We start from the raw sequence: 14,835 nt of genomic DNA on the forward strand, positions 1-14,835 counted from the left end.
CAAAAATAAATAAAATAAATAATAAATCAATCTTTATTTTTTTAAAAAAAGACAAGTCCCATTGTCATGCAGAGGCATGTTACCAAATTGCTCACTAGCATCTAATAAGGTGGATGCTGGGTGACAGGGTACGCAGAGTGGGCAGGCGAAGGAGATGGCTGGCATGGTAGAGGTTGGTTATGACGAACAAATAAGTAAATATACAGAGCATAACAAGAGCCACTGTTGGATAAAGTATTTACAAGTAGGGGAAGGAAAAGGCTACCAAAAACTTTGTGGTATAGTACTGGAACTGGGAGTACTGGTATGAACTCTTGACTGTTATCAATAGATAGACAGATATAAGAAGATATAGGTATGTATGAATTTATAGTAAATAAATACATATATTTCCTACCTCTGTCTGATGAAAAGTTCTAGAAGCAATGACACCACAGTAGCAGTGAACAGAGTGCCCAGATCTTGGTTTTTTAATGCTGTTCTCTACTAGAAGGATCCAGGGCTCTCTAGAGAAATGTCTGATTCCAAAGCAGGGGCAGTGAAAGATGAGCCTGGAACATCTTGTTTTGCCAGATAATAATGAAGCTCTCAAAAAATGATGGGGACATGTCAAAAGGATACAGGAATCAGCCTTAAGAGGGTCCCACTGGCCAAATCTGGGACAATCTGACGATCAGAACAACACTGATGGTAAGGGAATACAATACATGAGACCATAACAATATAATTAAAGAGGGGGAAAATGCTCATTCTTACAGTAGAATGACAATAAATGTAGAAGAAATAATGGAAATAGAAAATCACCATTACAGGCAGGAGTAGTCAATCGAAGTAAAGACTGGTGGATAGAGGTTTGTAAGACATACTGACACTATCCCAGAACATCAATGCTCCAAATGCTCATCAATTACAAAGGGTAAAATGGTGGCTTTAAGTGAAGAAACTTGACAGACACCAAGAGGACCAGGTGATTAAGGTTAACTTCACTGGTGGTGAGATAGGTTGACATTGTATGATCCCTGAAATGATGCACTGAGAAAAGCACAACATTATTTCTGTGGAATTCCTGCCTGGAAAGCATGACTGTAGTCTGGGCATGAGGCAACACAGGATAGATCTTGTCTGAGGGTCATAGTACAGACTGTAAGGGCTGTATTCTTTAAAACTGCTGAGAACGTGAATAGGGAAAGACTGTTCCTGGCGTAGACTTAAGTGACATGACAACTAAACGCAACTGTGTGCCTGGATGAGATTCTGAACCAAAAAGGAAAAAAGAGCCATTGTTGGGATAGTTGGTGAAAATCTAAATAGCGTCTGTGGACTGAATGGTTTTACTTTATCAATGTACATTTCCTAACTTGAAGGTTTCTATGGTGTTTATATAGGAGACTGTTCTTGCTTTTAGGATATACACAATGAAACATTTAGGAGTGAGGAGGCATCACATTTGCAGACTGCTCTCCAACGGTTGAAAAAGACTGATGATAATGGAGAAAATGCAGTGAAATGTTAACATTTGGGGAAGCTGAGTCAGGGTGTTCTCTGTACTGTTCTTGCAACTCTTCTGTAAGTTTGAAATTACAGGGCTTCCCTGGTGGCGCAGTGGTTAAGAATCCGCCTGCCAATGTAGGAAACATGGGTTTGAGCCCTGGTCCAGGAAGATCCCACATGCTGCGGAGCAACTAAGCCCGTGCGCCACAACTACTGAGCCTGCACTCTAGAACCTGCAAGCCACAACTACTGAGCCTGCGTGCCACAACTACTGAAGCCCGTGCACCTAGAGCCTGTGCTCCACAACAAGAGAAGCCACCGCAATGAGAAGCCTGCGCACCGCAACAAAGAGTAGCCCCTGCTCGCCGCAACTAGAGAAAAGCCAACAAAGACCCAATGCAGCCAAAAATAAATAAATTTGTAAAAAGAAAAAAGAAATTATAAAAATATAAGGCTCACCATGAGCCTTCATAAAAAGATAGTCTATGGCAGTCCACATATATACTCATTTTTTTCTACATAGAAAGCTTACGCCTATCAACTTAGGAAAAGAAAAAGACAGTGTTGAGGAATAGCCTGACTCCTGAGAAATATCTTATCTGACACCAGTCCCTCTTATTGTTAAATAAAGCTTCTGCACTTATAATGAAAAATAACACATGTACTTATTTTGCAACCAAGACTTACTTGAAAAGAAAAAAAGGTCATGCATTTACTTCCTCTCTTGCAACTAGAATTGCTCTATTTTACATCTACATGTCATAAAAGAGACAGGGAGATGGGAGAGTGGAAGGCAAGGGGGCAAGGAATAGGGGAGAGAAGGAATTAGAGAAGGGAAAACAATACGGGTAGTAATACTATAGCATGCTAAGGCTTTTGATTTGCCACATTTAGCCCTAATAAAGCCCTGCCATAGCATCCCCATTTTCAGATATGAAAATTGAGGTTCAGAGAAGTTAATGTCTATTTCAATGCCACAGAGATCTAGTAAGCACTCATTTAGGATTCTTTATACATTTATGGTTGGTCCTTTCAATTTCTGTTTTGTTTCTAAATATTGCTGTCTTTGATGAAATTAATTCCCATTATCAACGGATAATACAATAAATTTGAGAAGGAAAATTTTGACTGGTATATTCTAAATAATACCCTTCCATACTGATATTAAATGGCAATGTTACCCTTCCTCAATAAAATGTGTAAAAACCAACTTAGAAAAAGTCAAAAGAATTAACACATTTATTTACACTAGATCCCAAAGTTAATGAATTATCTTGCACTACTCAAAAAGTGGTTCAAAACCTTTTAAGCAAGATGAAAGCTTTATTCTATCAATAACAAGAAAAATAAGTAAAAAATACCCACCTTGATTACAATGTGTCCTTTCCTGGTTCCACTGCGATCTAGTTCACGGTGCTCATGTACCATAACAATTTCTCCTTCTTCCTCAACTTTATGGGTATTTTTTTCCACATGATTTAAAATTCTCCAATAATCCTGCTGGGCTATGCAGACAAACTGTCCGAGAACAACATGGGGACAATTAATGAACCTATAATACATAAATATATCACTATGCACCAAGGCAGAGCACAAAGGTGAGAACTCAAGTGGCGTAAGTTCTTTATTTCATCCCTTCATTCCTTAACAAAAATCAAGATAAAATAAACAATTCATGCACAAAAAGACCAAAGAAATTAAATCCATTTGAATTCTGCTCTAAAAGGAGAAGTGAGCATCTACTTCTCTCAAAACTGACACTATGCAAAGAAAACATGAAGCAGGAGTAAGTTAGAAACAAACAACTCAGAAGTTCCTATTTCTTCCTCTATTGAAAAAAAACAAAAAAGAGACTGAGCTGGCTAATACCAGATAGAAATTTAACAAATCAACATTTATTAGATATATTCTCTTTTAAAATATGTATAGTTTGTTCAATTCCACAAATATTTGAGTCCGATATAAAATCTAGTTTCCTTTATTAACTGTGAGCTTTTCAAACCCCCAATTCTCAAATCAAGCTATTTTATTTTGGGGAAGGAAAAAAAAGCTCAGCCATTTAAAATCAAGAAACAAGAGTACACAAGCAGACATAAGCTTACCTGACAATCGTCTACTTTAGTCCTAACAACTCCATGAGTGTACTGCTTATCCAGAGTGGGTGTAATTCCAAAACTATTTCCCATAAAGAGATTTTCAACTTTTCCATCTGGATGACTAATTTCTACAGTGCCGTTTAAAATAACATACCATGAGTCAAGCTATAGAGAAAAATATAGGCTTTAAGAATCTTTGGGAAAAGAGGGTTACATGTTAACTTTGAAAAATAATCAATCAATATATAGAACTCGTATAATTTAAAAAAGAAAAAAGAAGATCTGATTATATTACTAAATACTCTGTCAGTAACACCCTATTCCTGTTAAGCCAACCACTAAAGTTTATTTTACTCTTTCTTCTTTTAGTCACCAAATGAAATCGGGGACTCTCAGTAACTGTTATGGTTAAGACCACCAGCTCTGGGCTTCCCTGGTGGCGCAGTGGCTAAGAATCCGCGTGCTAATGCAGGGGACTATGGGTTCAAGCCCTAGTCCGGGAAGATCCCACATGCTGTGGAGCAACTAAGCCCGTGCACCACAATTACTGAGCCTGTGCTCTAGAGCCCGTGAGCCACAACTACTGAAGCCCCCACGCCTAGACCCTGTGCTCCGCAACAAGAGAAGCCACCGCAATGAGACGCCTGTGCACTGCAACGAAGAGCAGCCCTCCTCACTGCAACTAGAGAAAGCCCACGTGCAGCAACGAAGACCCAATGCAGCCAAAAATTAAATAAAATAAAATAATAAAAAAATAAAAGGCTACAAATGGCACAGTCCCATTAATACAAAAAAAAAAAAGACCAACAGCTCTTGGAATTTGAATCCAGAATCTGCCACTGACTAGCTGAGTGACTCTGGGCAAGTTATTTAACCTCCTAGGCTTCAGTTTCTTTACTGCTAAAATGGGCATAACAACATTACCTATCACAGGACTTTTGTGTCCATTAAAAATGAGTTTAATACAAACCAAGTGATTAGAATAGTGTCTGGCACATAGCAAACATTCAAAAGAAAGAAAGAAAAAAAAAGGGAGCTAGTGATTAATTCAGAAAAACTATTAAAAGCCTGAATTTTAAGGCATATCTTAAAAAATACTGAAAATTTCTCCTAATGTTAAGAAAATACTGCTCTCAATTTATACCAAAGTATTTAATGCTCTAAGGAGACATATTCTAAGGCCTATTGTATATCAGTGAAAGACTACTTGTTCTCATGTGGTATCCCTTTTATTAGCCTAAACTTTCAATTTTAATGTGAATCAGTTTTAATGTGATTTAAGGGAAATCTGGATTATCAGTTCTGAAGGAGAATCACTGGCAACAAGAAATATTTTTTCAAAACTGTTTTTTTTTAATTTTTAGTTATTTCAAATATAAAATACATTCATTGTGGAATTTGTGGATTACACAAATTACTTGAGGACAGGGGCTGTATTGGGGTTTTCCACCACTATTCTCACTGTGTACCTAGCACAAAGTAGGCACACAACAAATTTTTGCTGACAGAACCGTGGAATATTAAAAGAAGACAAAATTTGTGGAAAAGTAAAGTTATTCAAAACCCCACTATTTATACAGTTGTCATCAAAAGTTTAGTATTTTTCTCCCATGTTTATATTATTTCATATTGTTGAACTATTTAGGCTATCCTGTCCTTTTAAAAAAATTTAATACTATACTCATTTGTTCATCAAACTTTTTTTTAGTATATCCTATATGCCAAACGATTTCTAGGATACAGGGAGAAAGCATGTAGACAAAGCTAGAGCTAAGGCCCCTGCCCTCAAAGATATCTATCAAATTTTAAAATAACTTGAAAACCTATATAATATTATAACCTGTGGCTATATAATAATTTAGTTAACCACTGTTTTTTCGCGGGGGATATATTTTGGTCATTTCCAATTTTTACTATTATACATATTCTGCAATGAATATCTTTTGGCATAACTCTTTGAGTTTTATATTGTGTCTGGAGGAGAGACATTAAAAAGGGGAATAATGGGTTAGAGGCTGTTAATACTTTGAAGCCCATGTTAAAAATTTCTAAATGATTTTCCAGAAATACTGTTTATATTCCTACTAGCAGTATATGACAATGTGCACTGACTGACATTTCACCATTAATTTTTATCAGTTCGATAAGAAAACCAGTGAAGTGCTACCTAACAGCAGTAACACTTTTCAATTCCTCTGAATCCTCCCTCTGCCCATCTGCAAGTTGCCATCCAAGCATTTTTGAAAATAGAATTGCCACATAAATGCCTCAACTGACAACAGTCTACTAGGAGGCACAGGTACCAATACATTTCCTTCATTTAAAAAAAAATGTATAATATGAAAAAGGGATAAGGAGATTACATACTTGAAAAACATTTTAATAATAATGTTATAAATATACTAATATAACAATAATTACTGAGATGTATACACTGATGTGTATAAAATGGATGACTAATAAGAAAAAGAATAAATTAATAAAAACCAAACAAAGAATAATTAAGAAAACTTTTTAAAAATCTTATAATTTAATTTGAGAAGTAAAAACAAATTTGGTCCAATGAATATTAATTACTGAACATCTATTCTGTGCAAGGTCCACTGCCAGGAAATCAAAATTAAGACAAAATAAAGCAAAAACAATACAAAACTTATCTTTTCAGAAATTATAACTATCCCAAACTCAGCAGTCATTTAAAAAACTGTATAAATTTTAAAAGTCAAGATCTACACAAGTTTATGAAAATAAAATTATTCTAAAAATTAGCTGCTATAACCAAGTAATGTGTAACATCTATTTGCTAACCTACCTCTTGCCCATCTTCAAGAATAATAGCTCCAGCCTGCTCCACCACTTCAAAAATCATCACTGAGCAGAGTTCTCTCCTTACAGACATGGTCATGTTTGCAAAAGCAGGAAGCTGGTGCATAAACTCCAGTAACTGTTCTGTTAAAAAACAGAAATTCTAGTTTGGTGACCATCAAGGACTACAGTTTAAAGATACAATAAAATCCAGAATCCAATACCCAATTCTCTAATCAACTTAGGAATTCATGCTGCTAAACTAGAGAAACCAAGATACAAGATGACTGTTGCTTAAAAAAATTCAGTTATTTGGTTAACAGATATATTCAGACTCACATGAAAATACAGGCATAATGGAAGACACCAGAATTCACAACCTCCAGAGAGAACCAGGAAACTACACAGATTCAGACGAGGCTGGAGAGTTTAGCTAATTTTCCTAGCAGGAGATGCTATTCCATGGTGGTTACATTTAGTGATGTCCTTTGATCTAACAGATTAGTGTAAAAGGCTTTTGTCTGTTTCTTTCTGGGCTAGAGTTTTTAAACAGTTATTAATAAATGTCAGTAAGTAATTAAATTAGGGACAACAAATGTGAATACTAGTTTAAGATTTGTCAAAGCAACTACAAGGTAACGCTCTTTAATTTAACCAACAAATGTTTGAATACCTGCCTCAGGCCATTCCCTGGTATAGATACAGGAGCAATAAAGATAAAGGAAAAAACATTTAAGCAGTCAGCTAAGGCTGAAACAGAAGAAACTATAAGGTGCTATCTATCTACAGATAACTGGAAGTTAATCATATTTCAATTTTTAAGAAAGCCTTGTGAAAACAGCATAGTGTACAATTCTTTATCACTAAAAATGCACTTACAGTTGCTGTCCAGATAGCATTCACAACATGAGTCTCAACTGTAGGTTGCATAACTATATTATATGTTATTAGCATGGCAAGGAATGCTCAAATGTATTGATCTTTACTCCCATAGATTATAATTATTAGTAGCAGTATCTTCTGACTTGAATCACAGCAGTATGACTCTTATAAAAGGGAAATCTAGGATAAAATCTTAATTGAATCATAATATATAACAACACTAAGTAATCTCTGTCCTTAAAGATAACATTAGCATCTTTAGTATTACTCAACCTCCAATGTACAGTAAGTAGTTCTATAAGAAATTAAAGGAAAATTCATAAAATTTGAATCAAGAAATATACACATATTTTTTCAAGCTACAGGCAAAACTATGATTTTTGATAACATTTGAAATTTTTTTGAATTCATAGACATTGAACACTGACGCACTGTGTTTTACATGTCTTATGGACATGGAGGGGGAAATCACTTTACCGCAATCAAAGCTATTGTTTTATGAATTGGGGCAGCCAGAATGTGAGGACTATCTGGCTGCAACATCCATCACCCTAATGATGGCCAGGGTTGATTCAGCTGATCCGGCTGTCTAGGCAGGTGTCCCCTTCCTCCCTTCACCACTCCACACATGCATCCGTCCTGAAGCTGTACACTTGGTCAAAGAGGACAACCTGTCCCGATAGAGGAGAACCTTCCCTGAGAAAGGAGTACTGTCCTTCGCTTACGGATATATGAACAGCTGCGTTCCACTGCTAGAACCTCCAAAACAAGCTCTAATATTGGGGCAGCTAGCCTCAAAGACGGCCCTAAACAATTCTTGCCTCTTGATATTCACGTCCTCGTGCAGTCCTCTCCCATACTGCATGAGGGTTGCTCTGTATGACAAACAGAATTGGGAAGAAGCAATGATGTATCATTCCTGAGGCCAGATCATAAAAGATACTATGGCATCTGCCTTATTCTCCCCTGAATTACTGGCTTTGGGGGAAACCAACTGCCATGTGGTGAGGACATTTAAACAACCTCTGGAGAAGCCCGTGTGGAGAGGAACTGAGGTTCTATGCCAAAAGCCATGTGAGCAGCCACCTTGGAAGTAGATCCTCCAGCTTAGCCCAGTGACTGTAACCCCTGCCACATTCTGACTACAACCTCATGAGAGACAATGAGCCAGAACGACTCAGGTAGGCTGCTCCTGAATTCTTGACCCACAAAACCTTGTTGGGGGTAATTTGTTATGCACCAATAGGTATCCATATATAAATTGAACTATAAAATTCCTATTGTGAACAGATGTATTTCTTACCAATGTCATCATCAGTTTTGTCTGCAGGTTCTTTTTCAAGACATTCTCGAACAAGATCTCGCCCCTGCAGTGGATCTGTTCGATCAATCTCTTCATCTTCCTCTTCTTCATCTTCAGAATCAACAGGTCCTTCTGGAAGACGTGTTAAATCTACATCTCCTACCTCACTTTCCGTAGCCTACAGAAAGAAATCTTGATCACTTACCATTTCATGTTATAAAAATTATATGTCACAATCTGAATGAAGCAAAACTACCCCTCCCACCAAATATTATCAAGAATTAGGCAACACCGTATGCTCTATCAAAAACAAAATGCTACTTATTTATAAAACGTTTCTCTCTGCCTAAAATACAAGTCATCATTTCAGTGTGACATCTAAATTGACAAATCTGAGCCAGTATGTATAAAATGGTCAAGAGACTCAAACATCACTAAATGTATTAACACCTGCTTTCCAACAAACACCTGTGTTTCTTAAAAGTACATTTCCTAAAATATAAAGTGCAAGAAAGAGAAAGACAGTTTACCAACAATCATTTTAGGAGTACCTTGTTAGTATATGCTGGGTGTTATAAATAAGGTATTATTCTTTCAGCACTAGGTTTAGAATCTAGTAGGGTAGACAGTCATGTAAATTAAGAACAGAAGTATAAAACAGCAGTACTGAAAAGTGCTAAAATTCAACAACTGTGAAGGATTGAACAAATACTTCTCTCTTTCCAATACCTTATTGTTGAATCTAACAGTAAGCAAAGAAGAGCCAAGGTTACTCTACCAGGGGTCCCCAACCCCCCAGCCGCAGATGGCTTCTGGTCTGTGGCCTGTTAGGAACCAGGCTGTACAGCAGGAGGTGAGCTGCTACCCCCCATCGCTCCCCATCGCTCGCATTACCATCTGATCCATCCCCAACCCCCCCACCCCTGTCTGTGGAAAAACTGTCTTCTAAGAAATCAGTCCCTGGTGCCAAAAAGGTTGGGGACCACTGCTCTAAGCAATCTTAAAAAAATAAACTTATACTGACAACCTGAACTTTGCAAACATACTAGTCTCAGATAGTTGTAAAAGAACTAGCAGATTTTTAAAAAACTATGAATTTAAATGTTACTCATAGAAAACAAATAAAATAAAATAATTTATTTACTTTTTGTACTTTGTATTTTTTACTTTTTGTACTTCAGGACAAAATCAAATTGTCCTGAAGTGGATTATTAGGCAATATTTCTAAATATTATACTCAGTTGATTCATATTATAATAAATGAAAAAGCATGAATACTAAAGCAGATACGGAAAAAAATGAGTAGAATGTACAGAAATTTCATAATAAATAAGCACTCATACATGAGGATTATTGAAAACTATGGAACCTTCATTCAAATATTTAAGTCTCATCTCCTGTGTTGAACATTTACTATTTTGTCTGCCCAGAAGAGGTTCTTCCTTCTTTTAGGGAGTTGATGTTCATCTCCCACTTAACCCAGAGATTTCAAAGGGAAACAGTGCCCTGTTCCTGGCTAGGGAAGCTAAGGGAGAAAGTCCTTTCCTCTGGATTTTTATAACTGGAGCTGGAGGGCAGAGCATCCTTTCTCCTCTGGTTGATGAACTGGAAGAATGTGAGGCAGAACAGCCTACAGCCACATGGGAATGCCTTTCTGTGGTGGGAGAAAATGGAATCAACTGGCAGAGAAAAGGGCAGGGGAATGCGGAGGAAGGACATTGAACAAGACAGCAGACACAGAAAGAGATCGAGACAGACAGACGCAGAGCAGCAAAGCAAAAAAAACAAAAACATATCATGCAGGAAAGAGATGGAAAAAGCACAGCATGTGCAACAAAGATGACCTGTGACAGAACGTGTCACAGAGAGAGAGGGAGGAAGAGCAATCAAGCAACAAGGAGTCAAAGGACTAGAGAGACAGGCAAACAGGGGCAGACACACTTGCAAGCATCCAGGTTCCTTGAGGCCAGAGCTGCCTCTGCTTTCTCTGGGGGTCAATAACTTATCTGTTCTGGCTTTAGTTAATTCAAGTTAAGGCTCTGATACCTGCAACTGAAAGAGTTCTGATTTGTTATGTAAGACCAGGTTCTATACTTCTTTTGGACTTCTGCACAGCTTTAAGTAAGAGCTTTAATCAATAGTTAACAAACTAGATTAAACACCCAACTTGAAATCTTTAAGATTAGATAAACTGGCTCTTAAGGCTCTTATAGGGGCAATCCTATCTTATGACCAGCATGCTCTCCTGAGTTACATTTTGGGTATGAAACTTTAGGGTTTAAGCAGAGTGCATTTCTGAATAATATACCTTTGTAACTAAAAACTTGTTAAAAAGTTACAATCTCTTTTCAAAGATAAGTAGTTTTAATTTAAATGTGTAGATACTAAAACGACTTTTCCAAAACCCAATTTATCTACAAACACTGATTTTAATCTAAGAAATGAGTGTTAAAAAACACTGAAGTAATATTTTTTACACAAGTTAATTTTTCAGAATATAGATGCTCACCTCTGGAATAACAGCCTTTTTCTCTTTTATCAAATTTTAAGGACAATCTACCTTAAATCTGAGTTTTTAAACTACCCTGTCCTCATCTCAATCTCAGGTTTTCATCCCCTGACCAAGACTATTTCAACCTAGTCTCATTCTTATCTTTTAGATTATGTCTGATTAAAAAAAAGGATAACTCACAACATAACAAAAGGCAAGGGCTTCCCTAGTGGCGCAGTGGTTGAGAGTCTGCCTGCCGATGCAGGGGACACAGATTTGTGCCCCGGTCCGGGAAGATCCCACATGCCACAGAGCAGCTGGGCCCGTGAGCCATGGCCGCTGAGCCTGTGCGTCTGGAGCCTGTGCTCCGCAACGGGAGAGGCCACAACAGTGAGAGGCCCATGTACCACAAAAAAAAAAAAAAAAAAAAAAAAGGCAAGATGCAAAGGGGGGTGGGGGTGGGATGAATTGGGAGACTGGGATTGACATATATACACTACTGATACTATGTATAAAATAGATAACTATGAGAACCTACTGTATAGCACAGGGAACTCTAATCAGTGCTCTGTGGTGACCTAAATGGGAAGGAAATCCAAAAAAGAGGGGATATATATATATGCATAGCTGATTCACTTTGCTGTACAGTAGAAACTAACACAACATTGTAAAGCAACTATACTGCAATAAAATTTTTTTCAAAAAAGGCAAGACGCAATTCAGTTATGTGGATAATAGGGAAGGCTTACTGTCATCTGCACGAAAAGTGAAGATATTTTAAGAAAATAACTCTTTAGGTAGAATGAAAATCATGGGTAGTGACTGGGAGATGACTATTAAAAGAACTCTTTTAGGAACTTTCTAAGGCCATCTGCAAAGGAAAGAATATAATCTCTTCTTACCATTGTCCTCTTTTACCTGTACTTTTTTCAAAGTAGGATAAAAGAAAAAGGATGAATAAAATTAGTAAAGAGAACATACTCAACTGCTAAAATGTTAAGAGTCTACAAAAGGGATAAGGTGGTAAAATAAGAATGAAGAATAAAAATATAGGGACTTCCCTGGTGGCGCAGTGGCTAAGAATCTGCCTGCCAAAGCAGGGGACACAGGTTCGAGCTCTAGTCCGGGAAGATCCCACATGCTGTGGAACAGCTAAGCCTATGCGCCACAACTACTGAGCCTGCGCTCTAGAGCCCGCAAGCCATAAGTACTGAGACTATGTACCACAACTACTGAAGCCCGCGCACCTAGAGCCCGTGCTCTGCAACAAGAGACGCCACCACAATGAGAAGCCTGCACACCGCAACGAAGAGTAGTCCCCGCTCACTGCAACTAGAGAAAGCCTGCGCACAGCAATGAAGACCCAATGCAGCCTAAAATAAATAAATAAATAAATTTAAAATATGTACAGCTTTAAAAAAAATAAATAAAAATATGAAAGAGTCTCAGTCGGAGGAAGATGTCGGAAGAGTAAGACGCAGAGATCACCTTCCTCCCCACAGATACACTAGAAATACATCTACACGTGGAACAACTCCTACAAAACACCTACTGAACGCTGGCAGACGACCTCAGACTTCCCAAAAGGCAAGAAACTCCCCACGTACCTGGGTAGGGCAAAAGAAAAAAGAATAAACAGAGACAAAAGAATAGGGACAGGGCCTGCACCAGTGGGAGGCAGCTGTGAAGGAGGAAAGGTTTCCACACATTAGGAAGCCCCTTCGTGGGCGGAGACTGCGGGTGGTGGAGGGGGGAAGCTTCGGAGCCAGGGAGGAGAGCACAGCAACAGGGGTGCGGAGGGCAAAGCGGAGAGATTCCCGCACAGAGGATCGGTGCCGACCGGCACTCACCAGCCCGAGAGGTTTGTCTGCTCACCCGCCGGGGCGGGTGGGGCTGGAGCTGAGGCTCGGGCTCCGGTTGGAGCGCAGGGAGAGGACTGGGGTTGGCGGTGTGAACACAGCCTGCAGGGGATTAGTGCACCACGGCTAGCCAGGAGGGAGTCCGGGAAAAGTCTGGACCTGCCGAAGAGGCAAGAGACTTTTTCTTCCCTCTTTGTTTCCCGGTGCGCGAGGAGACGGGATTAAGAGTGCTGCTTAAAGGAGCTCCAGAGACGGGTGCGAGCTGCGGCTAACAGCGCAGACCCCAGAGATGGGCAGGAGATGCTAAGGCTGCTGCTGCCGCCACCAAGAAGCCTGTGTGCGAGCACAGGTCACTATCCACACCTCCATTCCGGGGAGCCTGTGCAGCCCGCCACTGCCTGGGTCCCGTGATCCAGGGACAACTTCCCCGGGAGAACGCACGGCACGCCTCAGGCTGCTGCAACGTCACGCCAGCCTCTGCCGCTGCAGGCTCGCCCCGCATCCGTAGCCCTCCCTCCCCCCGGCCTGAGTGAGCCAGAGGCCCCGAGTCACCAGCTCCTTTAACCCCGTCTTGTCTGAGCGAAGAACAGACAGCCTCCGGCAACCTACACGCAGAGGCGGGGCCAAATCAAAAGCTGAGCCCCGGGAGCTGTGCGAACAAAAAAGAGAACGGGAAATCTCTCCCAGCAGCCTCAGAAGCAGCGGATTAAATCTCCACAATCAAATTGATGTACCCTGCATCTATGGGTGCAATACATGAATAGACAACGAATCATCCCAAATTGAGGAGGTGGACTTTGAGATCAAGATTTATTATTTTTTCCCCTTTTCCTCTTTTTGCGAGTGTGTATCTGTATGCTTCTCTGTGAGATTTTGTCTGTATAGCTTTGCTTTCACCATTTGTCCAAGGGTTCTATCCGTCCATGTTTTTTTTTTTAAAAAAACTTTTTTCTTAATAATTATTTTTTATTTTAATAACTTTATTTTATTTTATCTTACTTTATTCTCCTTCCTTCCTTCCTTCCTTTCTACTTTTTCTCCCTTTTATTCTGAGCCGTGTGGATGAAAGGCTCTTGGTGCTCCAGCCAGGTGTCAGGGCTGTGCCTCTGAGGTAGGAGAGCCGAGTTCAGGACATTGGTCCACCAGAGACTTCCCGGCTCCAAGTAATGTCAAATGGAGAAAGCTCTCCCAGAGTACTCCATCTCAACCACCAGCAAGCTACAGTCCTGGACACCCTATGCCAAACAACTAGCAAGACAGGAACACAACCCCACCCATTAGCAGAGAGGCTGCCTAAAATCGTAATAAGGCAGCAGACACCCCAAAGCACACCACCAGATGTGGACCTGCCCACCAGAAAAACAAGATCTAGCCTCAACCACCAGAAAACAGGCACTAGTCCCCTCCACCAGGAAGCCTACACAACCCACTGAACCAACTTTTGCCACTGGGGACAGACACCAAAAACAACGGGAACTAAGAACCTGCAGCCTGCAAAAAGGAGAACCCAAACAGAGTAAGATAAGCAAAATCAGAGCACAGAAAAACACAAAGCAGATGAAGGAGCAAGATAAAAACCCACCAGACCTAACAAATGAAGAGGAAATGGGCACTCTACCTGAAAAAGAATTCAGAATAATGACAGTAAAGGTGACCCAAAATCTTGGAAACAGAGAAAATGCAAGAAACATTTAACAAGGACCTAGAAGAACTAAAGATGAAACAAGCAACGATGAACAACACAATAAATGAAATTAAAAATATTCTAGATGGAATCAATAGCAGAATAACTGAGGCAGAAGAACGGATAAGTGACCTGGAAGATAAAATAGTGGAAATAACTACTGCAGAGCACAATAAAGAAAAAAGAATGAAAAGAACTGAGGACAGTCTCAGAGACATCTGGGA

General features: G+C 39.4%; 1 protein-coding gene across 9 annotated transcripts in view; it reads right to left on the reverse strand.

Moving 5' to 3' along the window:
- The window catches only part of RAPGEF6 (Rap guanine nucleotide exchange factor 6), a 250,714-nt gene that overhangs the window by 105,134 nt on the left and 130,745 nt on the right, over nt 1–14,835 (reverse strand). For all 9 annotated transcript variants that reach the window (XM_089909271.1, XM_089909272.1, XM_089909274.1 and 6 more), the window contains exons 8-11: nt 8,578–8,755; nt 6,400–6,536; nt 3,594–3,752; nt 2,857–3,009 (exon numbers count right to left, since the gene is read on the reverse strand). In XM_089909271.1, the coding sequence (XP_089765397.1) occupies nt 2,857–3,009; nt 3,594–3,752; nt 6,400–6,536; nt 8,578–8,755 (627 nt within the window). The remainder of the gene's footprint in view (nt 1–2,856; nt 3,010–3,593; nt 3,753–6,399; nt 6,537–8,577; nt 8,756–14,835) is intronic.

This window comes from Delphinapterus leucas, chromosome 3 (assembly GCF_059928025.1).
Source record: "Delphinapterus leucas isolate spDelLeu-1000000601 "Yukka" chromosome 3, BTC_Dleu_Yukka2, whole genome shotgun sequence".
Classification (NCBI taxonomy): domain Eukaryota; kingdom Metazoa; phylum Chordata; class Mammalia; order Artiodactyla; family Monodontidae; genus Delphinapterus; species Delphinapterus leucas.